The sequence below is a fragment of the Peromyscus eremicus genome, chromosome 2, assembly GCF_949786415.1.
Source record: "Peromyscus eremicus chromosome 2, PerEre_H2_v1, whole genome shotgun sequence".
Lineage (NCBI taxonomy): Eukaryota > Metazoa > Chordata > Mammalia > Rodentia > Cricetidae > Peromyscus > Peromyscus eremicus.
This window is the reverse complement of record NC_081417.1, coordinates 147,952,918-147,978,134: the sequence shown is the minus strand read 5'-3', so window position 1 is coordinate 147,978,134 and position 25,217 is coordinate 147,952,918. Positions and strand designations below refer to the sequence as shown.

At 54.7% G+C, this 25,217-nt stretch overlaps 1 protein-coding gene across 1 annotated transcript in view; it reads left to right on the top strand.

The window, feature by feature from the left end:
• Positions 1-19,600, top strand: part of Epha8 (EPH receptor A8) — a 28,319-nt gene extending 8,719 nt beyond the window's left edge. Inside the window, exons 3-17 of the mRNA XM_059256208.1 lie at positions 2,274-2,937; positions 8,367-8,522; positions 10,301-10,636; positions 12,776-12,900; positions 13,011-13,173; positions 13,946-14,039; positions 14,479-14,546; positions 15,280-15,444; positions 15,591-15,776; positions 16,032-16,093; positions 16,657-16,866; positions 17,151-17,300; positions 17,385-17,575; positions 17,733-17,906; positions 18,033-19,600. Coding sequence (XP_059112191.1) covers positions 2,274-2,937; positions 8,367-8,522; positions 10,301-10,636; positions 12,776-12,900; positions 13,011-13,173; positions 13,946-14,039; positions 14,479-14,546; positions 15,280-15,444; positions 15,591-15,776; positions 16,032-16,093; positions 16,657-16,866; positions 17,151-17,300; positions 17,385-17,575; positions 17,733-17,906; positions 18,033-18,147 — 2,859 coding nt within the window. The 3' untranslated portion in view covers positions 18,148-19,600. The remainder of the gene's footprint in view (positions 1-2,273; positions 2,938-8,366; positions 8,523-10,300; positions 10,637-12,775; positions 12,901-13,010; positions 13,174-13,945; positions 14,040-14,478; positions 14,547-15,279; positions 15,445-15,590; positions 15,777-16,031; positions 16,094-16,656; positions 16,867-17,150; positions 17,301-17,384; positions 17,576-17,732; positions 17,907-18,032) is intronic.
• Positions 19,601-25,217: the final 5,617 nt, after the last annotated feature.

Sequence of the window (25,217 nt, the reverse complement as noted above, 5' to 3'; positions counted from 1 at the left end):
ACACTTTTTATCTTTACAAGCCAGGGTGCTGTACCCAATGGACAGTAACACCCTGCCCTCTCCTCCCACAGCCTCTAGAAAGCATCATTGCTTCCCAACTCTATGGGTCAGACTGACCTAAAGGCCTGATGCCGGTCGGGTGGGAGGAGGCAGCATTGGTCCCTTTATGTATGGCTGATTTGATTAAGCACGACTTTAAGACTCATCCATGGGGCTTGGGGGGTATGCCTCAGTGGGTAAGAGTTCTTATTGTGTAAGCATGAAGACCTGAGTTGGAATTCCCCAGCACCCATAGAAAAAGCCAGGCATGGTTGGGTGTGCACTTGAAACTCTAGCACTATGGTGGTGATAGAGGGGGCAGGATGGAAGAGTTCCTGGACTTGTGGACCACTAGCTGAAAAGCGATGAAGCCCAATTTCGGTGAGAGACCCTATCTTGAGGGAATGTGATGGGGAGTGAAAATGGACGACACTCAGCATATTCTTTTTTTTTTTTTTTTTCCTTTTGAGACAGAATTTCTCTGTGTAACAGCCCTGGCTGTACCTGGAACTCACAGAGATCCACCTGCCTCTGCCTCCCTAGTGCTGGGAATAAAGGCATGGGCCACCACACCCGGCTCACTCAGCATATTCTGATCTCTCTCCATGCACATGGGTGAGCACCTCCACACACATACAAGTGCGCGTGCACCCCCTCCATCCCCACACATGCACAAACATGCTTACCTATGTCCTAGCATGGTTATCAGACTCCCATTCCTTTTTAAGACTGAGTAATAATAGTCCACTGTCTGCCTGTGCTGTTTTTTCTGTCCATTTATCTGTTGGTAGGCAGATAGGTTATTTACATTTTTTTTTCTTCAGCTACTTGAGATTTTCATGTGTTTTTGGTGCTGGGGATCAGACCCAGGGGATGCTGCATGCTAGGAAAGCATTGTACCACATTTAGCAGCATACCCTACCCGGCTGCCCATCCGCGTCGTGGGCGTGGATACACAGGTCTCTCATCAAGACGATGTACACTTAGAACGGCTGCCTTGTGTAATTCCGGTTTTCGAGGCCCTCGCTACACGGTTTGCCACAGCGGCTGCACAGTTCAGCGAGGTAGCAGGCTCCCGCTTTCTCATGCCCTCGCTGGCACCTCTTTTCTGTTTAAATATCTAACGGGTGTGTCGTGGGCTCTCACTGTGGGTTTGATCCGGATTTCCCCAGTGGTTAGCGATGCTGAGTGTCTTTTCTTGTGCTGTTTAGCCGTCTGTGTATCTTCTTTAGAAAAAAAAAATGTCTTTTCAAGTCCTTCACTCCCTTTTTAATTGGACTGTTAGTTTTCTGTTGGTGGGCCGTATTTCTTTATTTGTTATGGATATTAATGTCTCGTCTGATATATGGTTGGCAGATTTCCCCTGCTTCCCAGCTGCCTTTCTTTCAGCTCTGTGGGGTATTTGGTTTATCTCTGTTTCCCTCGCTGTACTAGAGCCAGACGGAAGCAGTACTGCGTACCTTCCCCTGCGCCTTGTTCTGCTTACCTTTCCCTCAGCTTTGTTCTGGCCTGAGTGGGGTCCAGGCCAGCCCTGGGGTCCCAAGCCAAGAACAGTGGAGCAGAACCTCATTCTGCAGCTTGCATGCCGAGCACACACATAACCCTGAGTCCCATCCCCAGCAACTCCACCAACCAGGCAGGTCTGTAATCCCGGCACTCAGAGGATACAGGCAGGAGAACCGGGAGTTCAGGATTGCTTCCGACTACCAAGTGAGTTTGAGGCCAGCCTGAGCTACAAGAGACCCTATCTCAAACAAACTGCAAACCAAGAAGCAGCAGGGTAGAGTGAATAGTCCACAAAGGAGAGGGAGCTGGAGAGAGATTTGAGGTGGGGTACAACCCAGGGCCACTGCTTCTTATTCTGGATGGGTCCCTTTAGTAGCTCAATGGGAAATTCTCCAAGCAAGACCCTGTCACCCTCGGGGATGAAGGGAAGAGCCATATGGAAACAGCAGTCAGACCCTGGGCGGCAGACAGGCAGAGGTGGGCCCTGGCTCCGGCCAGCCTTGCCCCGTGGTGGCACACATCTGGCTCCTCCTCATATCTGTAAGTCAGTCACACTTCCACGGGTGTAACTCGAGGGTTCGTTTGCAGGTGCCTGGCCTTGGGCAGCAGTGACTGCCTGCCCAGAGGGGAAGTTCTCTCCTGTGTTTTTTCTGGAACCTATGCAGGGGTTGGCAGGAGAGGACCAGGCATGGCCTCTGCCTTAGCAGACTGTGTTCTCTTTGCCACAGTGGGACTCCATCAATGAAGTGGACGAGTCCTTCCGGCCCATACATACATACCAAGTGTGCAACGTCATGAGCCCCAATCAGAACAACTGGCTGCGCACAAGCTGGGTGCCCCGCGATGGCGCCCGGCGTGTCTACGCTGAGATCAAGTTCACGCTGCGTGACTGCAACAGCATTCCCGGCGTACTGGGCACCTGCAAGGAGACCTTCAACCTTCACTACCTGGAGTCTGACCGGGACCTGGGCGCCAGCACGCAGGAGAGCCAGTTCCTCAAGATTGACACCATCGCTGCTGACGAGAGCTTCACGGGAGCTGACCTGGGCGTGCGGAGGCTCAAGCTGAACACGGAGGTGCGTGGCGTGGGCCCACTCAGCAAGCGTGGCTTCTACTTGGCCTTCCAGGACATAGGCGCCTGCCTCGCCATCCTCTCGCTCCGCATCTACTACAAGAAGTGCCCCGCCATGGTACGCAACCTGGCGGCCTTCTCGGAGGCGGTGACCGGGGCCGACTCGTCCTCGCTGGTAGAGGTGCGAGGCCAGTGTGTGCGGCACTCGGAGGAGCGTGACACACCCAAGATGTACTGCAGTGCCGAGGGCGAGTGGCTGGTACCCATCGGCAAGTGCGTGTGCAGTGCTGGCTACGAGGAGCGGCGAGATGCCTGTATGGGTGAGTGGGACTCCAGGCTGGCTGGCCGGGTGGCTGGCAGGTGGCTCCCTGTGGGCAGGGCTGCTGGTGCACAAGACATCCTCACCAGCCATCTGGCTCCCTGTCAGCAGATGCACAGGGCATCTGGGGGCTGGAGAACAGGCAGGTGGCCTGTCCTGTGGACGTTGTCAAAGGATCGGGTATGCTACCAGGCACGTCCCTAGGGTAGGAAACAACACTGTGTGCTAACCCGTGCCGCCATTGTTCTAGGGGCTTCTCGTGTATTAACTGACTCAGTCCCCATCACCACCGTGTGAAGCAAGGGCTATTATTGTCCTGGTTTTGAAGATGAGCAGAGAGGGGAAGCCGCTTGCCCCAGGTCGAACAGCTGGGCAGTAGCAAAGCTAGGATTTGGACGTTGGCTCCAGACTCTAAGCTGACAAGTCACCAACCTTCCAACGTGTGGAGTGGATGGAGGTAGAACCAGCGTTCTGAGTGAAAAAGCATAGGGAGGGGACATTGCAAAGACATGCTGACGGGGCCACCCAAGGAGGACAGGCTGGACTGGACTTGTCACATGGTTCAGACTCAGGCTGTCTGTTTTGGGGAGCTTGCAAAGTCCTGTTGGGGACGGCTGATCACCTGGGTGTACCAAAACCAGGCACAATTGACAAGGAACACCTAGGCACTGTGCTGCATGTGTGCATGCGTGTGGGGTGTGTGTGTGTGTGTGTGTGTGTGTGTGTGTGTGTGTGTGTGCATGTGCACACATTGTGGTCTGTGGATCCGTGTGGGACCCTACAGCCTGGCATGCTGAGAACAAATGCCTAGGGGAGTTCCGTGGGCACCAGCTGGGGCACCAGCTGGTGTGGGGTTCGGCCTGGTTTCCCTCTGCCCTTCTTGGATCCCCTAGGGGCTGGACACATGGTTCCTCTGCCATCAGAGCACAGACAAGCCTGGCTATGGAGAACTTTGGTTCTGGCTACGGAGGGTCCAGGGAGGGATCTTCCTCTGTAGGAGTCATGGAGATACCTCCAGCAGACCAGGAGAACACAGTGTCTCTATGGCACCTTTCCCAGTGTTTGCCGTGTTTGGAGACTAATAAATTCCCTTCGGTCCGCTATTCTGTTGAGCACCTGTGTGCTCAGAGGCATGGAGGTCTAGGCCAGAGGCCCCGCCTTTAGAAAGTTCGAGGCAGACTGGCTGGTAGCACCTGCTCAGGGCTGCCTCGCCTCCCAGCTCTATATGGCAGCATCTCTACAGGGAAGCCAGTCAGTCCCACGTGCACCAAGACACGCTGGCCTGTGGGAAAGACTAGGAAGTCCCCTTGTTTGGCAGAGGTGGGAAACAGAGCAGGGCAGGGCTCTGGGTGAGAATTCCTTGGAGACTGGGAGGCCAAGGCCAAGCTTGCTGCCTGCTGCTGCCAGCCCATTAATAAAAAATAACAAAGACACTCAGGGCAGGGTTAGGGAACTGCAGTGTGTTTTGAGTTTTACATTTAAATCATAATGCAACATAATTATGCTAGTCGCAAGATAATTACAGGTTTTATAAAAAATATCAGTTCGTAGTGCACTGCAGGCAGCAATAGGGATGGACTGCAGGGTTTGAGTCCCACATGGAGGGACATTCCCCAGCCCTGCTGGTGGCATCTGTGGCTGTCTGTGTCACCACATCTGGAAGGAGCCACATGGGTTCCGAACTGAGACCTTCCTTCACAGAGGGAGCCAGGCCAGCAGCCTTGCCTGGGTCTCTCTCTGGAGACTGTAAACTCCGCTCTGTCACCAGGCTCCTCAGGTGCCTAAATGAGATTTCTTTCGGTCGTCAGAAATTCATGGGGAAAAAGTCAGAGCCATATAAAGCTGGTCCAGTTTACCACTGAGAGACAGAGGTCCAGAGAGGTAAAGTTACTGGCCCAGGGACACACAGCAAGGACTGGTAGGTAGATCTCCAGTCTCCAGGATCCCACGAGCAGGAAGCTGCCTCTTAGTGACTCAGTGACCTCCTCAGTCACCTACCTGCACTCCTCCCCTCCCCCAACTCCTCCAGGGCCTTGGAGCATCACCCCCACCCTCTGCGTGGCAGGGAGAGTCCAAAGCCTAGTTGCTGTCCTTCCTGTCACCTGGATGCGGATGTAAATCACCCTCGGGGGCCCTAATCATCTTTCTATAAATATCAGAGGCTCATTCAGAGGGTAGCGGGGGCGGGGGGGGGGGGGACGACGAGCTCTTTTGCCTTCCTGCCTGTGTTTAAAATCTGATTTAGAATTAATTTCCTTTGGTCGACCACGGGCGGGCACCTTATTTGTCAAATCTCAGGCTTCGTGCAGGGGGAGCAGAGAGAGGTGGCTGAGGCTGTGGGCAGCTGCCAGCCTGACAGGCAGCCTGGGCAAGGTGCCCTCGGCGGGGCAGCGGCCTCTCCTGGCCCACAGCCTGAAGCTCCAGCCCTCGACCACTCCGGAAGCCCCCTGGGTCACGGGGCAGGACCAGGCCCCAGCCTGGAGCGTCTCCATCTGTCCCAGCCACTAATTCCTAGCCCAGCCTCCAGGATCCAGGGCTCCCTGAGGCCTGGTGATTAGTATTCTTATTAAAGATGATTTTATTTTCAAGGCGTGGATTAATCTGGCCTTGACACGTGATAGCCTTATTGGGTATTAGTGGAGCAGGAAGGAACTGCCGACTAGCTATAGGAAGACACAGCCAGCCTGGAGAGATGGCTTAGTGGTTAAGGAAGACACAGCCACCTCTAAGCTTAGGGCTGTAAGGAGAGCCAGTTAGGGGCCCGCTGGAAGGTCCCTGATTGGCTTTGCATCACCCCTGGGCTGAGAATCTGGGGCTGAAGGCTGCAGCTCTCTGAGCTGTTCCCTCTTCTGCCAAAGGGTCCTGTGGGCTGGGGCGCGATGCAGTCAGAGAGCAGAGCGCTTGCCGAGCCTGGGCACGGCCCTGGGTTCTATCCCCACCGTGCACACAGACACAGGCACACACAGGCACACAGGCTCACACGTACAGGCAAAACAGTTGTGCTACAATGGGCCGACTACGTCTAGTTATAGCAACCGGTGCCGGGTACTACCAGATCCTGATGCTCATGTGACCGTCACTGCAGCCCTGAGCCAGCACTATAGCTGTCCCCGCTTTACAGATGAGGAAACAAGGGCCCGGTGATGTTCCCTGTGTCCCTTAGCCCAACAGTGGCGTTAAGCCCGAAAGAGACTTAGTCAATCCCCAGTGCCCACCCTTACCCTGCTATGAGCTGTTGACAGCCAAGACTTTCAGAGATGGCTGTCACATCGCTCTCTTCGTGCCCTGCCACATCAAGATGTCCCTAAGAACTACTTATCTGGCCCTTGTTGCTCCAAAGGCTCACTGGGCAGAGCCAGCTCCTCTGATCTAGTTTGTAGTGGGCGGAGGGGGGAGGCAGGGGAGTGAGGGGTGGGTGAAGGAGGAACCACAGGGGTCTGCCCACCATGGTGAGGGCACTGTTGCTCAACCCCAGGTCCAGCATGGAGGTGCCAACCTCCCTGCTAACAGTGCTGCCCTGATAGCTCCCCACCTTGGAAGGCGCCTGTGTCCAGGCTGCACCCCAAGACAGGTCCCTGTACTCTGACACCAAATGGAATCAAGCCCGAATCTGCTTGGGGTCCCTTAGACTGGGGCAGGTTCCTCGAAGCACGGGCATATTGTCGCATCACCCGACAGCACTGAGCCCCGTCCACGGCTGCAGTCCTGTGCCCCGAAGTCACTCTGGAGTTGTCCTTTCCGCTGCCTCCCACTTTCTCACGAGTCTGCAGAATTTTAGAATGTACTTGGCTTTAGCAGGCATAATAAAGAGATCCGATCGGCATCCCCAGGCACCGTGCTCTGAAATGACATGCTTAAATAAAACTTCTCTGGGGCACTGGCTTTTCCAGAGTGGGGTTTAGTGTGGAGAGACTCCAGGGAGTCTGCAGCTGTCCCTGTGGCCGAGGACTCCTGCTAGGACAGAGCTGGGAGCGGCTGTGTGGCGCTGGGTCTGCCTGACCTTCCAGAAGGGTTCACGCAAGCACCTGCTCTGGAACAAATCGATCCTTACCTCCTAAGGATCTGCCCCACCACCACCACCATGAGGCCCTCCCAATCCAGGAGGAGTGACGGACTGGGACAGACACAGTATGTTCCATGGAGAGGGCCAGCAATGTTGTCACTGAGGACCAGTTGGAATGGATCCGGAAAGAGAAGTTCAGCACATGGATAGGAGAGAAAAGGCCCCCTGGGAAGAAAGCCCAATATGTGCAAAGGCCCTGAGGCCAACAGCATGGGAGGAACCGCCCATTCAGTCTGGCGTGGAGGATGGGTGGCTGACATTGGCAGAGAAGGTTTTTATTTGGAACTCCAAGGGGCTGAGGGGGCTGGTGGGGATTCCTGAACCCGTCTGCCTGTCTGACTTGTTCTTAACCTTCAGACATCCCCCTCCTTGTGGAGGGGGCTTCTGCCACTGCCCTGCATGACTCCCTTGCCCTCCTGAGGATGATTTATATCATGTTTGCCTTATGTCTCCTTCCCCAACACAGCGGCCCCAGAAAGTGGGCTGGGTAGCTCAATTCCTGTCAGGGTCCCCTGGGTCTGAAAAGGGCCTGGTCCAGGGTCCTGCTCCTAAGCTATCTGGCCAGCAGCTGACTGAGAGGGCAGGTGGGACCAGAGGCCCAGCTGGAGGCTGCCACTGTCACTCAGATGAGGTAGAACAGGTGGCAGGTTCGGCAGGAGAAAGGGTCAGACAGGAAACAAGGCGGCAGAAGTGACATGGCGTCGGGCCTTGGAGTCAGCAGAGGTGACATGGCGTCCGGCCTTGGAGTCAGCAGAGGTGACATGGCGTCGGGCCTTGGAGTCAGCAGAGGTGACATGGCGTCGGGCCTTGGAGTCAGGTGTACTTGGGAACTTGTGAAGCATGAAGTGTCAGACCCCAGCCACGGACTTTGCCCCCTTGGGGTTTGTGCTCGAGCCAGAAGCTGGCCTTAATGGGAGAGGGTCCCTGTTTGTCCAGGCTTGGGACAGGTCATACGTGGGTCTTTCCTTACGTGCCCACATCCCCCCTCCCCCTCTTTTATGCCACTCAGATCACACAATCCATGGCTTTAACAACCCTACCTTTGATTCTCAGCTGCTTGGGCCCTGTCAGACTCTGAGGCCAAGAGGGTGGTGATTTGAGAAGCTTGGGGGCAGAGCTTTGGGGTGTCCGCTTCGATATCGGAACACATATCAAGGTCCTAGCTCCGGGCAACCTTGTGGAAGTCAAATGCTCTCTCTACACTCTGTCCCCCATTTGTTGGTGAGGATTAGCAGCATCGTGTTACAGGCTAGAAGCTTGTCCCTCCAAGGCCCCCCAACACACATCCTGGGAAGCTCAGGGGGAGTCCTACCCTGAAGCCCTGTGGTGGGCCCCCAGCTTGCCTATAGCTGTCTTGTCCTCCACAGCCTGTGAGCTGGGCTTCTACAAGTCAGCCCCCGGGGACCAGCTGTGTGCCCGATGCCCACCCCACAGCCACTCAGCGACCCCTGCAGCCCAGACCTGCCGTTGTGACCTCAGCTACTACCGTGCGGCCTTGGACCCACCATCAGCAGCCTGCACCCGTGAGTACTGCCCAGCAGCTCTCCTGGTAGGACCCCCAGGGTACAGGAGCCAGGTGTCTGTGAAATAAGGGTGGGTTTGTGTGTAGGGGAAGGATCGGCTCTTACTGCAGCATCGAGCTTGATCTCCTAGAGTCTTGTGGTCCCCTGCCGTCTCTTCGGGGACCCCCAAGAACCTCTTTCTATCCCTTCCCTCAGTCTTTCTCTCCTAAAGGAACATTCAACCAGGGCTCCTGCTTTCCTGGAGCAAGGCGGCTTTGGTCATCAGACTTGGCCGTGATGTCAGTGTCCCAGGGCTATGTAGGCAAGCCTTGTGCTCAGTGTGAGGTGAGGGTGGGAGCCAGAACAGCACTCCCACCCCACCCCCACCAACCTAGACAAGCCAGCAGGAACTGCTGAAAGCTGGAAGCTCTGTGTGTGTGTGTGTGTGTGTGTGTGTGTGTGTGTGTGTGTGTTGGCAGATCCACGGGTAATGTCTGCATGCCTGACTGTGACTGTGCAGAATGCATTTGTACTCATGTGTATGGCAGATTCTCAGGGGTGTGTGTGAGACACGGGACAGTTGCAAGGATTCCTGAGCTTGAACAGGTGTGTCTTGTGCCTGGAGAGGGTGTGTGTGGTTCTGTGCGCATGTGCCGTGTGTACCCAAGGGGACTGTGAGGGATGCAGGACTGTCTTGGCACTGCTGTTGCTTCTCAGCCCTGGCCCTCAACCTCCACTGGCCTGGGGCTCAGCACTCACCAACCCTTGCTCACTCCCTGCTGCAGAGGGGCTTGAATGAGTTTGCCTTAAAGCTACCGCCTAGATCCCTCCTCCCTTCCCCCTCTCATCACCACCCAGCCCCAGGCTCCCTGCACAGGCAGGTCAGGGCTTGAATGTGCTCACACCCATGGGTGCCACACATACCCGTGCCAGCCAGCCCTCCTCAGTGGTTCTTGCCCAAGCTTGAGCATTATCTTGATGTGGGACCTGATGGGGCAGAAAGAGTTCCTCCTCAGCTGAGGGGAAGCCCAGCTCTTAGTCCCAGGCAGGTGCCCGCATCTGGCTAGACTCTGGCTTCTTCCCAAGCCCATGATACAGGGATCAAAGCTACCAGCTGGCCTAAGTCCATAAGTCGGGGCTTTTGATGTCCTACCTTTGGCTTGGAAATTCTTCTCTGCGTTCTTCGAGAGCCCTGAGAACCCTTCAAGAAGGGTTCTGAGAATGTGTGCTTCTGGTCTCTCAAGGCCAAGATTCCCAGCTTGTAATTCTGAGCCCTGTGGTCCTTTACCTACCCTGTGCCCTCCCAGCTCAACCCCATGACATTTCTATTCCAGCCCCACAATCAGCCTAAGTAAGGGGCCACAATCCCCTCTCTCCAGAGTGTGTGCTGCCCAGCCTGGGCCTGCATTCCAGGGGTGAGGCAGGGATGCATAGTACCCCACACCCTGGTGGATACACAGCAGGCTTCCTGTGCCACAGAGAGTGCCCGGTGGCGTTTTTATTAGCACAGGAATGCAGAGATGGAGGAGGGTGGGCATGACCAGAGAATTTACATGTAGTGTGACTGCTATGGGCACCCCAGGACTGGGCAGCGTCCCTCCAGCTGTAGGAGGGACTTGTAGGAACACACACTGTGGCCCTGTGGCATGGAAACTCAGGCTCCTGCCTCAGATGCTGACACAACCTTTGCCCTGGGAGCTTCTGGAGGGTGGAGTAGATGTGACTTCTTAGTTTAGAGGCCCAGATATAATGGGGATCCTGGGCCAGGGCCATCCTAATTTGTTACTCTCTGCCCTCAGGGCCACCCTCAGCACCAGTCAACCTGATCTCCAGTGTGAATGGAACATCTGTGACCTTGGAGTGGGCCCCTCCCCTGGACCCAGGCGGCCGCAGTGACATCACCTACAATGCAGTATGCCGGCGCTGCCCCTGGGCCCTGAGCCACTGTGAGGCTTGTGGGAGCGGAACCCGCTTTGTGCCGCAGCAGACAAGCCTGGCACAGGCCAGCCTGCTGGTGGCCAACCTGCTGGCCCACATGAACTACTCCTTCTGGATCGAGGCCGTCAACGGTGTGTCCAACCTGAGCCCCGAGCCCCGCAGTGCCGCTGTGGTCAACATCACCACGAACCAGGCAGGTAGGCGGAGCAGCCCTGGGGGTCCCCATCCCCTCCTGAGCCATTGTCTCTCTTGGCTCTTCCTTCCCACCAGGACCTGAGCAGGGGACATTTTTGCCTGTAGGAAAGCGGAACTCATCCAGTGGATGAGTGTACCCCAGAAAGCACAGAGGCAGTCTTCTGTTGTGCGTCATGAGCCTGGACTGTAGAACTTGCCCTGCCTCTGTGTCCACTTTCTCTCTTGTGCAGTTGACGTAGCAGTACTGCCTTCCTATTGTGGAGATGTAGAGAGAAGGGAGAGTGTCCAGTCCAGCAGCTGGCAGCTGAGTCTCACTCTGGCCCAAGCTGGCCTTGAAACCACACCAACCCTGCTGCATTAGCCTCCCCAGCGCTGAGATGACAGATGTGTTTCACCACTCCCAGTTTATGCAGGGCTGAGTCTCGAACCCAGTGCTTCATGCATGCCAGGCAAACACCCTACCAACTAAACCACACCCCCAGTCCTAGATGTCATCACTTCGGTGCCTATTTCCAGAGCCAGGTGGGTTTGGCCATATTGGGATCATGGCCATTCAGTTACCTCTGGTCATGTGGACTGAATTCAGCCCCTGGAGGTTCTTTCTTTCCAAACTCTGGCAGGGGGTGGGACAGTCCTGCCTGTCAGGTGGCAGCCTGGTCCTCAGAGCAGCCAGGGGCAGCTTTCTATGAATAGTCACCCTGGAACATTCCCAGGACCCTCAGCTCCTCCCTACCATTACCGTACATAGGCATGGTTCAGAAACCCCTGTTACCGCATAGAAAGCAGAGGCCGGGACCCAAATGAGCAGCCTCCTGGGGAGTTCAGCATTCCATCTCTCCAGTGGTCCAGTGACATCTATCCAGGACACACCTGATTCCCCGCATCTTCCCACCCTCTTGTCCAGCAGTATCCAGGACCAGACCCGTGGCTGGGTTCATAGCCCCACTCCGTCACCTGTCTGCAGGAGCAGGAAGGCAGGTGGCTGGCTGTACTGGGGGCGGGGGGTGGGGCAGAAGAGCAGAGAACCCAGCAGCATTTGGACAGCACCCACATTAGAAAGAGATGCACTGCTACCCTACTCCATCAACCACGGGTCTCATGTACTGTCCCTGTGGACAGGCCTTCTCTCCCACAAGGCTCCTTGCAGAGCGACCTCAACTGCACATGCTAGTCTTTTCCCCACCTTGGCACCATGGCCACATGGAGCAGGTGCCTCTCCTTGTTCTGTACCTCTGCCCATCTGCCTGCCAGCTCTGGTCTCCTTAGAGCAGCTGCAGGGACAGCCATAAGTGACTTAGATGGTCTTGGCTAGTGAAAAAGAAAGCCACCGCAGAGCTGTGAGTTCCCACATCTGACTCCCCTATTTCAAGTCCTTCCATAGGGGCTTCTTGACTTTTCACGTCAGAGTCTCTAGCAGCAGGAGCATCTATTGGGCACCAACTGTATGTAGCCCCTGCCTTCAAAGAGCTCCCAGGCATGCTGGAGCAACAGGACACCTAGACAAGGAAGAACTGGCCAGTCAGGGTCTCACTCTGCAGTTCAGGCTGGCCTTGAATTCATGTTGATTTCTTGTCTCCACCCTGAGTACTGGGATTGCAGGTGGGAGCCACCATGCCCAGCTTATTTCATTGTTTGGCCTTGTCTGTAGCTATGTGTGACCTTCAAGCAGACTCAGGAGAGCACAGAGTACCTGCAGATGAAGCCAGGGGGTAGGAAGTGGGTTACCTCCTATGACCAAAGAACCCCTGAATGCAGACAGGCCTACTCAGCTCCTGCCCCTCGCTGTCCCCTACTACCCCAGCCAGGACTCCACCCCAAGGTCCTTCCTCAGGCATACCTGAGGCATGTCCTGTTACACCCAGACCTCTGCTCAGGGTGGTGGCACTGAGGGCAAGCAGGCCTGTCTAGATGTAGCCAGCTCCACATCCCAGCCCAAGAGCCAGGCTGTGCTGTTCAGCTGGCCCCAAGGAGTGACCCAGGAGGCAGCCAGTGCCTCTCCAGGGTATAGGGCTGCTGATTGTCCTGGTGTAGAAGCAGGAAGGTCAACAAGCTGAGCCTGGGGTCCCAGAGGGGCCTGGGCAAGGCAGGGCAGAGGCCTAGGCATGGCCCATGCCAGGCCTGACGGGTAGCTGCCACCCTAGCCCCGTCCCAGGTGGTGGTGATCCGGCAGGAGCGGACGGGGCAGACCAGCGTGTCGCTGCTGTGGCAGGAGCCAGAGCAGCCCAACGGCATCATCCTGGAGTACGAGATCAAGTACTACGAGAAGGTGTGAGAAGGTTCCTGAAGGTGGGTGGGCGAGGAGCCAACAGGAGGATATGGGCAGCAAGGAGGGCCTCAGCGCCCCGTGGCCTCACTGCCCTGGTCTCTCTCGGGCAGGATAAGGAGATGCAAAGCTACTCTACCCTCAAGGCTGTTACCACCCAGGCTACCGTGTCGGGACTCAAACCAGGCACTCGCTACGTGTTCCAGGTCCGAGCCCGAACCTCAGCAGGCTGTGGCCGCTTCAGCCAGGCCATGGAGGTGGAGACGGGGAAACCCCGTGAGTGCAAGGAGCGGGAGGGGCAGGGAGCCCCACTGGTGAGACCAGGAGGAGGAGGGTGAGCAGGGGGGAAGCCTGTGGCCATACCAGGCTGGGCCCACAAGACCCCTGTTCTCATTATCCAACCCAGTGGGGCTGCATCTTTACAGGCAGGAAGTGAAGCTCAGTCCCCTCACCTACAGGGCCTCTCTTGAGCCTGAGTGAGGCCTTTTCCAGATGACCATAAGGGTGTCCCAGGGACATCTTTCAGAAGCTCATGCTCTCCACAGCCTGTAGAAGCTTCCCCGTGTGTACTCTGGGACCCACAGCATCCACATCACTAGGGGCCTTGTTGGAAATACTAGTCCCCAGGCCCGTTGCCCTGAATCAGAGACCCGGAGAAGAGGGCCCAGCAGTTAAACGTTTGCACAAGCCCCGGTGTTCATAGGTCTCTCTGAGACGGAAGGTGGCAATCATGCCCTTTCCGTTCCGTTTATTGCGTGGCCTCCAGTAAGAGTTCTCAGAGCCTCGGGTAGGCTGCAGACAGTGCCAGGCTCTGTCTTACAGGGCTGAGAAGAGGGTCCCCTGAGGCCAGCACTCACATCTCTCCATACATTCCTGGTGCTGTGTGACTGAGAGGCAGCATGGGTGGTTTTCAGCTCTTCTAAATGTTTGGGTCAAAGAGGGCAAGTAACTCTCCCCAGCATGCACCGCTCGCACAGTGGAAGCCTAGTGTTGGGTGGGGTGGGAACAGAGCTGGCTGCTGGCTGCAAAGGGCCAGGCCTTCCTGCAGGGCCCCGCTATGACACTCGGACCATCGTCTGGATCTGCCTGACACTCATCACGGGTCTGGTGGTGCTCCTCTTACTTCTAATCTGCAAGAAGAGGTAGGCACCCCTCTGCCCCACCCCAGCCAGAACCCAGCCATGCCCAGCCAACCTCAGCCCCACCCCAGCCAGAACCCAGCCATGCCCAGCCAACCTCAGCCACAACCAACTACAACCTAGCCATGCCCAGCCACACCCAGGCCAGGAAAAAACAGGGATCTGCTAGGGTGGCCCAGAAAAGCCTGAAAGCCCACTCCTCAGCAAGTATGACCTGTGCGAAGGTCAGCTGCTCTGGGGGCATTTTGTAGATTGTAACTGTTTGGGGGCTGTCCCCATGGGCCAAGCTGTGAGCCCCCAAAAGAAGGACCCCCCAAAGGCTTGCTGAGGGACAAGAGCCAACCTGCTGGGGGAGAGGCACCCTAATTCACCTTCTGACTGGGTCTAGGCTGGCCTGGCTCCAGCGGAGTGTTGACTGGCCCCCACTTTCACCCCCATGCAGGCACTGTGGCTACAGCAAGGCTTTCCAGGACTCGGATGAAGAGAAGATGCATTATCAGAATGGGCAGGGTGAGTGCTCAGCCTAGCCTCAGCAGGACCCAGTGCAGGGCTGGTAGGAACAGGTGTCTATAGGAAAGGCCAGGCAGAGCCCATAGGCTAAGGCTAGCTGTTACAGAGACCACCCCCACCTTGCCAGATGACAGCCTTCTGGAAGATGCTAAAGGCTCTTTGGACAGGGCAAGGCCCAGCCATGTCCACTCATACATAGTTCATGTGTGATTTCTCTGGTGGGGTTTTTGCTGCCATGGACGAGAGCCTCTGCTACAGAGAGTTTTTCAGGATCCTGTAGATTGCAGGAAGCAGGGGAGACCTGGGGGAACCTCCCACCACATCCTACCACTGTGCCCGTTAATGTCAGTCAGAATGCCCATTCCCACCAAGCTCAATGCAGCCTCAGAATCCTTAGCCATCTTCTAGTGACCCACCTTCAGGCAAAGCTGGCACTTGTGAACTCTTTCTTAATGGCATTACCACCCTAAGAGCAATTTTAAGGTCACAGAGACTCAAGGCGTGCAGGGCAGGGGAAGTACAGAGAACAGCAGACATGTCAGAATTAACCAGAGACCCAGAACACAGACCCATGCCATAGACTTCCCACTTACGCCCATGGGTAAGCATTGTGGGGGTCCCTGCTGTCTGGTACTATATCTGGGGATTCCCAGAGACACCCTATTCCCCCTAGGAAATATTGGGAGAGGGAACTTCCTCCTGTCCCCATTGAGGACCCTTCTTGACTCCTCAGCACCCCCACCTGTCTTCTTGCCCTTGAATCACCCCCCGGGGAAGTTCCCAGAACCCCAGTTCGGTGCAGAGCCCCACACCTATGAGGAGCCAGGACGGGCAGGCCGCAGCTTCACCCGAGAGATCGAGGCATCCAGGATCCATATTGAGAAGATCATAGGCTCGGGTGAGCCCCAGAGGCTGGGAGGGAGGGGACCCGTGGCCAGAGGGGTAGGGAATGGGGATCCAGGAGCACCTGGTGCTGGAGGCTTGGAGAGTGGGCCTGAGGGGGAGCTTGGTCCCACTGCTGCCTACTCCTTCTGGGCCCCACAGGGGAGTCGGGAGAGGTATGTTATGGGCGGCTGCAGGTGCCAGGCCAGCGGGACCTGCCTGTGGCCATCAAGGCCCTCAAAGCTGGCTACACAGAGAGACAACGACAAGACTTCTTGAGCGAGGCAGCCATCATGGGCCAGTTTGACCACCCTAACATCATCCGCCTTGAGGGTGTTGTCACCCGTGGTAGGTACCAGACGAGGGCAGCTTCCCTTGTGGGACACTCCCACTCAGAGAGGGATCAGGCCTATGGGCCTGACTCTGTCCCTATGTCTCAGGTCCCTAGACGACCCTGGAGTGCTCAGAGCCCAAGACCCCAGTCAGATCCTAAAAACTGTCCTGACCACCTCCTGGGGAGGGGGCATATGTTCCTGGGGCCCCTGATCAGCAGCCCTGCCCCACACAAACACACCAGGACTCCATCTCCCCTTCCCTGTCCAGGCCGCCTGGCAATGATCGTGACTGAGTACATGGAGAATGGCTCTCTGGATGCCTTCCTCAGGGTATGTCTGTCCCCACTTAGGGGGAGGGTGCACATCCATCACTGCCACCCACACAGGTGGGGTATGTTCACTTGCCATCTGCACATGGGGGTTCAGTCTGGCTGTTGAGAGTCTGTAAGCGGCCCCCCTCACCCCACCCTAGCTTACATCTCACATACATGGGGAAGAGGCGGGTGCGAGGGGAATCCTAAGGGTCCGGTAATTCAAGTGCTTTCTGGCCCCCTACTGTGAAGGTCCCGCTGTTGCAAGGGCCCCCACTGCCCTACCCCAAGCTAAGGGATGACATTGTCCCATGCCACTTGTACCACCAGCTTGGAGGGAGGGAGTGGCTACATTTCCAGCACCCACTGCTGGGTATTCACTGGGAGCTCTCACGCCTGGAATGTCACCTTTCTGGGCCTCGGTTTCCCCAGAGGAGACACCTCCAGGAGCCGGTGTAAGCAGCCAGACACTTCACTTTGCCCACTGTGGGCTCATCTCTAGTCGCTAAGGAATTATGGGAGATTCCCCAGCCCTGAGCCAGGAACTGTCCCCAAAGCCCACACCATTCTGTCCCCTTGCAGACCCACGATGGGCAGTTCACCATTGTGCAGCTGGTGGGCATGCTCAGAGGGGTGGGCGCTGGCATGCGCTACCTCTCAGACCTGGGCTACATCCACCGTGACCTGGCCGCCCGCAATGTCCTGGTCGATGGCCATCTGGTGTGTAAGGTGTCAGACTTTGGACTCTCGAGGGCTCTGGAGGACGACCCCGAAGCTGCCTACACCACTGCGGTGCGTTTCCAACACCCTCTTGTGCGCAGGGGGTATAGGCAGGGCTGTACTATTGTCTCTAAAGCTTGGTGAGCAGCCAGTGATGTTCTAATAGGTTCTGTGGAACACACCCTGTGTTTCAGGGTGCTTTAGTCTTGTCTTGCTTATCTTTCTAGTGGCTCAGGGAAGGGGGGGGATCCCCTAAAACAAGTGCTCTTGGTTGGTGGGCTGGGAAGCAGGACTCTGCCTTGGGCCAGAGGCCAAGCCCAGCCGCTGGTCCCTCAACATTTTCATATCCATCCCAGGGAGGGAAGATTCCTATTCGATGGACAGCGCCCGAGGCCATTGCCTTCCGCACTTTCTCCTCAGCCAGTGATGTGTGGAGCTTCGGTGTGGTCATGTGGGAGGTGCTGGCCTATGGCGAACGGCCCTACTGGAACATGACCAACCAGGATGTGAGTCTGGGGCCCAGGATAGGGGTGCAGTGGTGGGGCCTCAACAGGGAAGCCAGCCTGAGCCCAGCCCTGTGCCCCACCCAGGTCATCAGCTCAGTGGAGGAGGGGTATAGACTGCCAGCACCCATGGGCTGCCCGCGGGCGCTGCACCAGCTCATGCTGGACTGCTGGCACAAGGACCGTGCCCAGCGGCCTCGCTTCTCCCACGTCGTGAGCGTTCTCGATGCCTTGATCCACAGCCCCGAGAACCTTAGGGCCACAGCCACAGTCAGCAGGTATCTGAGCCCTGCAGCAGCCCTACTGCCTCCTTCCCGGAGTCCAGTTTGGCAAATCCTCTACCTTATGTAGGGCTGGAATGGAGGGAGAGGGTGCCCAGTGCCCATGTCCCTAGCGAAGGCAGGAGCCCTAACAGACTACTCACTCTGCTCCCAGGTGCCCACCCCCTGCCTTTTCCAGGAGCTGCTTTGACCTCCGAGGGGGTGGAAGTGGCAATGGGGACCTCACTGTAGGCGATTGGTTGGACTCCATCCGAATGGGCCGGTACCGGGACCACTTTGCAGCCGGCGGGTACTCCTCTCTTGGCATGGTGCTTCGCATGAATGCTCAGTGAGTAAGGGCGGGTAAGAGGGTGCAGGGCCAGAGGCAATTCCATGCAGTTCAGGTGGGCTGTGGGCTCTCTTCCCAGCTCCCAGACTCCTAAGGCCAAACTAGAGGACCTTGCTTCCTTCACAGGGATGTGCGTGCTCTTGGCATCACCCTCATGGGCCACCAGAAGAAGATCCTTGGAAGCATCCAGACCATGAGGGCCCAGCTGAGCAGCACTCAGGGGCCTCGCCGGCACCTCTGACTCATGGCCACCTGGTCCTGGTCATACCAGCTGTCAGGGGCTCCGAAGGGCCACCCAGCAGTCAGGGTAGCCCCTGAGCTCTGCCGTAGGACCTACAGTTACAGGATTCAGGCTCCTGGGACAAGGTCCTTGGTGCACCAAATGGATAGAACACCTGCCCTCTGGAGGCACAGAACCTGGGTCTTCTGGAGTCCAGGTCCTCCAACACAAGAATCCAACAGTGATGTCACTCACCTACCTGTGTGTGCATGCATGCATGTAGGTGATGGTAAGGGTGGACTCTCACAAGTTCCTGGCAGCTGGTGGAAACAGTGTGTGACCATGTCTCTGTTCCCAGTCAGGCCCTGACACAGATGTGTGCAGGTTACTATGTGTGTGCTTACCCACTAGGGCAGAAGCCACGTGAGTGTGAGCACAGATAACACATCATGAGTGAGGAGGCGTGATAGTGTGAGCGAGGAATCTGAGCTGACACTGCCCGGTTCCCGTACCTGTGGGGACCAGACAGAGGCTCACATCTGCTCCCACCAGTGCCTGGAGGCTGGAGCCCAGGCTGCTTCTGAACCACACCAGCACCAGGCCCACCGTCCAGCCTGGGTGAGCCACCATGGCTATATCTCAGGTCCGGGCCTCCTTCCTTTTTGGGGGGCCACCTGCAGTTCTGCCTGGCTCCTTCTGCTGCTCAACAGGAAAACAGGGTTCCTGGCCAGTCCCTCTGGCCACCTTTCCTAGAGGGCCACAGCAGAGTGTGAGATGCCCTCAGAGGAGCTTGGCTGCCTGAGCATCCACTCTCATGGCTGTGATGCCTCTTCCCAACTTCTCACTGCCCATCCCTGCCACCCTGCCCATGCTGGGAACAGGAGCATGGGGCAGATGCTAATCTCCAATCCCACCCCTTCCTATACCAGATAGGGATGCCCAGAAGGGGATGCCTTGTCTGAGGTCACATGACAACCAAATTCCAGAGTCGGGCCCCCTTCCTCCCAGCCATGGTCTGTTAGGATGGGAGGTGCCTAGGAAGCCCATCCCCCCCACAGGTTGACACCCCCTGTTACGGCCCACCAGGGTATGTAAATATCTTTTTTTCTACCATGTCAGAATATTTTTTCCTCACTCCTGACAATGCAAAAATGGTCTTCAAAGCACATACAAAGCACCCCGGGTGAGAAAGCCCCACCCCGGGGGAGGCGGGGCCCAAGGAGCCCCAACCCAGAGGAAAGGGCGGCCCCCTCCTCTGCCCATCCCTGCCCACAGCCAGCACAGCACCCCGCGAGACACCAGCACTGAGCCCCTTCCCTCCTGCAATAATTCAGGGGCCTCAGCCCCACCCAGGTGCCGCGGCCAGCTCCTGCGCTTCTATATATTATAGTACTATGTAGCCGAGCTGCCCTTCCTTCCTATGGAAGTGGGAAACATGGTCAGGACACGAGGTGGGGGGACACCCCGTCTTCTACCCCACCCCACTCACCCAGTGTCTGGGCTTGGGATCCTCAGGCAAGGCCTCTGAGGTGGGTCCCCTTTGGGGCTCCTGGGGGCCTCTCTGTGGCTCCCATCCTGTCTGGAAATTACCTGTGATGAGAATAAATTCTGTCTCATCTTTGCCTGTGCATCCTGGGTTTTATTTTCCCCATTCCTGCTTCCACTAGGCACCAGCAATGTGTATTTCACACCAAGATCCCTCCCAGCCCTCTGCTCCAGGAGAAAGCAGTCTTGGAGAGAATGACCTGCTCCCAGTCAAGTCTAGGATGTCTGTGAACTGAAGCCCACACACTGGGAGATGCACTTCTCCCCGAGGCCAGGTTCTGACTCCAAGGCTGCAGTTGGGGTTCAGCCCCCAGCCCCGTCCTCACAGCTATTCAATGTCCTTGCCAGACTCCTTGTAAGAAACACGCCCCCTAGTGGAGAAAGACAAGAAGTTAAAAAGGTTCATGGGAACAACTTGCTGGGACTGTAAGGTAAGGAAGGCAGGGAGACTTAGAAGTCACCTCAGGAAACTAAGGATGTAACAGCAGGATTAGCGTGAGCGAGTGGGCATCAGTGCCTGGACAGGACAGGACACGGGAACAGCAGGACTCAAGGCTGTCCATTTGAGCCAGTGGCTTGGGTGTTTGGGGAAGATGCTTTCATGTTCATAGAGATGAACAAATAAAAGACTCTCCAACTGAGGAGGAGGAGTCCTCACTCTTCAGCTCCCTCTGACTGAGAAAGTGGGAACAGAGGAGTCAGCAGTGAGCAAACATGGTAGGCGGGGCCTGTGTCCGTCCCATGCAACAAGAGCCTCCTGTGAAACCATACCTGATGGAAACTCCAGACCTAGCCTCGGGCCCCTCCCTGTGGCTCCTGCTGTTCTCTGGAAGGAAAAGGCCCAGACTTCATCCTTACACACCAATCATCAGACTCTACTGAGCCCCACGTGGGCTATGAAGCCGAGTGGAGTTTTGCAGAATATCCAACATACTAAACATCCCAGAAATGGGCACAAAGGCGTTAGAGGAGGCCAGAGAAGGATGCCTGGGACTGTCACCAAGGGTTTCCTGCAGAGAGAAGCATTTTATTTGGCATTAAATGATGAGAAGGGCTGGGTGTTGATTTTCTAGGCAACCCTTGGTAGAAAGCATGGAATGCAGAGAGGAAAAGAAGCAAGGTGGGGTGGGGGTGGGGAAGCTTGCCGAGGCAGAGTTGGTTGTATCCCTCCATTTTACATTGTACCTTGCACTTTGAATAAAAGAGTCACCAGCACCGTCCCTGCAATGTGACAAGGTCAGCCCAAGATATGTGTGGAGTAAGAAAGAAGCCAGAACAGCCAACATGGTTTTGGAAAGGAGCAAGGGTGAAAGGCAGGGAAATTCACCCCAGTAGTGTTGGCCACCATCATGAAGTGTGAATGGGAGTGTTTGATTTAGTCCCAAGCCAGAGACCAATGTCTGAAAATAATAGAGAATCTGCTTCCGAACTGAGCCCGATACACATGAGAGTTTGACCATGGCAAGGGTACAGCCAGGTCCCGCTTAAGGATGATGTCAGGACAACTGAGCACTACAGAAAAGGCAAAATGGGGTCCCAGCTCACACCGGTTACAAAGGAAGTCCCAGGGTGACTGTAGCCTTGACTGTATAAAGAACACTAATGAAATTTTCAAAAGAAAACAGAGGAGAAAATACTGACAAGGCATGCAAAGCATAAATGATAAAGGAAAACACGATGAGGCTTAATCACTAAACCCAAGAACTTCTAGTGGAAAATAGATAAGTAGATTGGGGGGGGGGGGAGTATCTGTTATCCCAGCACTTAGGAGGCAGAAGCAGAATGCTCTTAAGCCCGAGGGCAGCCTGGGCTACATTATTGAGTAAAGGCCAGTTTGAGCTGCCCAGCAAGAATTTGTCTCAATAGACTAATAAGAATGGTGGGGTTTGTGGTATTAGGAATTGAATCCAAGCCTTGGGCATGATGCTAGGCAAGCTCTCTACCACTGAGATATATTCCCAGCCCAATAAGAATAGGTTGTTTGTTGTTGTTTTTTTCAAGCTACAGACTGTGGAAATACCTGTCATCTGTGTAGCCAAAACAGAATTTGTTTCCAAACTAATTAATGTTTTTTTTTCAATCCAGAGGTTGGCAAGGTGGCTCAGTGGGTTATGAAACTTGCCACCAAGCATGACAACCTGAGTTTGATCCCCAGGATCAATGTGGGTCCCCAAAGTTGTTCTTTGACTTCTACATGTGCACTGTGGCATGTGTGCACACATGTGACACACACATGAATAAGTGGGGGGTAGGGGAACCCTTTTAAAATCCAAAGGACTTGTGATGTAGCACCAAGGTAGTGCTCGGCTAGTAGGCATAAGGCCTTGGGCCTCATCTCTAGTACCATGAAAATGAAAAATAAACAATAACAAAACCTTGGAATCTTTTCACTACCACCGCCCGCCCAGAAGTAGGACTAGGGGCCAGAGATGGACAGATAACAGGAAGAAATTTGAATAGCCAATAAAGATATTACAAAGATTCTCAATCAACACAGAAATGCAAAGGAAAATAATAATGAGACCACAGACTACATCAATCTGAGTGTGACCTCCACTTAATAACAGCTATGGACTGAGTCGGGAAACAACTCTGTTTATAGACTGCTGGGGGAATACAAATTGGCACGCTATGGGGGGATGCAAATTGGCATGCTACTCTGGAGAGTCATTTGAAAACGCTTCGGAAAATTTTGTTGTTGTTTTTCATAAGACAAGGGCTCCTGTAGCCCAGGCTGGCCTTGAACTCACTATGTAGCAAAGATGACCTTGAACTTTTGATCCTCCTGCCTCTACCTCCATAGTGCTGGGATACGAGAATGGACCACAACACCCAGCTAAGAAACATTTAGTAAATTTTAAGGTGAACAGGTCTATGACTTGGCCAATACCACTATGAATGCATGCTGCCATAACTTCTGGTCCCTCAGCAGGACCCGGGATAGAGAGTCCTACACAGGTGACTCATGAGGGGACAGCAGGGCAGGGCAGTGTTCTTTTTGTGTGTTTGTTTGTTTTTTAAGATTTATTTATTACATATACAGTGTTCTGCTTGTTCTCCAGCACATGTACGCCTGCACACCAGAAGAGGACACCAGATCTCATTACAGATGGTTGTGAGAATTGAACTTGGGACTTGTTAGGCAGTTTGCTGGGAATTGAACTTGGGACTCTGGAAGAGCAGCCAGTGCTCCTAACCTTTGAGCTATCTCTCCAGCCCCGCAGTGCAGTGTTCTTGCAACACTAGCATTACTATGATCAAACGAGGCACTGGAGCATTAGTGACCCCATAGCTCGTCTTTCTGTACCTTCATGTAGGTCACAGGCTGTGGGCCACCCACAAATTCATAATCTGCCTAGAAGGGACAGCTATGAGCCCCCAGCACCCAACTCTCACAGCAGCCGAGGGACAACGCCACCTACAGATGAAAAGACACTCAGTGAGGCATCAATGGTGACTTTTGCACTTTGGGGGACAGGATTGTGGATTGATCTGCTCCCCCAAGAATGCTAGGCAAGCTGTCTACAGCTAAACTACACTCCCAGCCCCACCAGCAGCGGTTCCCACTCACATGCAGAAGCATGTGTGTCCAAGGGTATCCATCCCAGCCGACCACATAACAGGAAAGCAGAGACAAGCGGACAGCCTCTCGGTGGGGGATCAGGAAAACAAACTGCCTAACAAGTCCAATGAAATAATCTACCTCAGTTAACACAAGTAACCAGATCAGCATGAGTCAGCACGGATGAGTCTTCCAAATGTCATCTGGAGAGAGAAATGAGTGACAGCGGAGCAGACACAGTGTCATCTCATTTATGGAAACTTCAGAAGTACACGTTGCGACAGGATGCTGCACGGAATGTGTGGGGCAGATAAACCCTGGCTTAGCGCCCATCTACTTGTTGTGTTTCATTGATTTGCTTTTCTGAAAGAACTGAAATAAATATGGCAAAAAAAAGTGCTCAATCTTTTTTTGTTTTTGTTTTTTGTTTATTTGTTTTTCGAGACAGAGTTTCTCTATATAGTTTTGGTGCCTGTCCTGGATCTCACTCTGTAGACCACGCTGGCCTCGAACTCAGAGATCCACCTGTCTCTGCCTCCCCAGTGCTGGGATTAAAGGTGTGCGCCACCACCGCCCAGCCAAAAGTGCTCAGTTTTGATGATGGATGCATATATGCCTGTTAATTGTTTTCTGTTTTTTCCTCTCCTGTGTGTCAAAGTAGTCTGTGATTAAAAATAAAAATAGTTGGAAGCTGGAGAGGGGGTTCGGTGGCTAAGAGCACAGGCTGCTTTTACGGAGGACAGGAATTTGGTTCCCAGCGCTTACATTGGGCAGCTCACATACACCTGTAACTCCAAAGAACCTGATCTCCTTTTATAGCCTGTGGGCACCCACAAATATATGAAATGCACATCTATTAAATAATAAAAGAAATCTTAGAGATAAAAACGTTTGAAAGCCAGAAGGAAATGAATGTGGTGGTGCCTGCCTGTAACTCCAGCACCAAGGAGACTGAGTAGGGCAGACAGCCTGAGATACATCTCAAGACCAATGTGGTGGTTTGAAAGAAAATGTCCCCCCCAAAAGGAGTGGCACTATTAGAAGGTGTGGCCTTGTTGGAGTAGGTGTGGTCTTGTTGGAGGAAGTGTGTCACTGTGGAGGTGGGCTTTGAGATCTCATATATGCTCAAAATGGCGCCCAGTGTCTGAGACCACTTCCTATTGCCTGGGAATCAAGATGTAGGACTCTGAGCTACTTCTCCAGCATCATGTCTGCCTGTATGCCACCATGTCGCACCATGATGATAATGGACTAAACCTCTGAAAATGTAAGCCGCCCCATTAAATGTTTTTCTTCATAAGAGTTGCCGTGGTCATGGTGTCTCTTCACAGCAATAGAAACCCTAAGACAGCTTCGCTTCACAGAGCAACATAGGGCTGACGACAACTGATCCACAGTTTAGAACACTGGCTGCTCTCGCTGAGGAACCGGGTTCGGTTCCCAGTACCCACACGGTGGCTCACAAGCATCTATAACTCCAGCTCCAGGGGATCTGAAGACTTCTTCTGAGGCACCAGGCATGTGGTGCTCATACATACATGCAGGGAAAACACTCGTACACATAAAATGAATGGCGAACAAAACCACACAGGACCCGTACATACAGATCCTTTTGCCCATTCAACTTGTTTGTGAACCTGATGCTTCTCTAAAAGATAAGTTTTGTGAGTAGGTCACCAAGAAGGTTCAGTGGGTAGAGGCATCTGCCACCAAACCTCACAGCCTAAATTCAAACCCTGGGTCTCCACATGGTAGAAGGAGAGAACTGACCCCACATGAACACCGTGCCACATATGATTGACACACCCCCTCCCTCACAAGATAAAATAAAATGTAAAAGATAATCGCTATTGTTGTTTTAACAACAGGGAGTGTTCTGAGGTGCCTTGGGACGGCCCAGGGTCTCAGAAAGGGGCTCAAAGAACTGGCCCTGTGACTTGGCTAGGACTGCGCTGTCCAAGGTCCTGGAGTGAGACGAAGAACT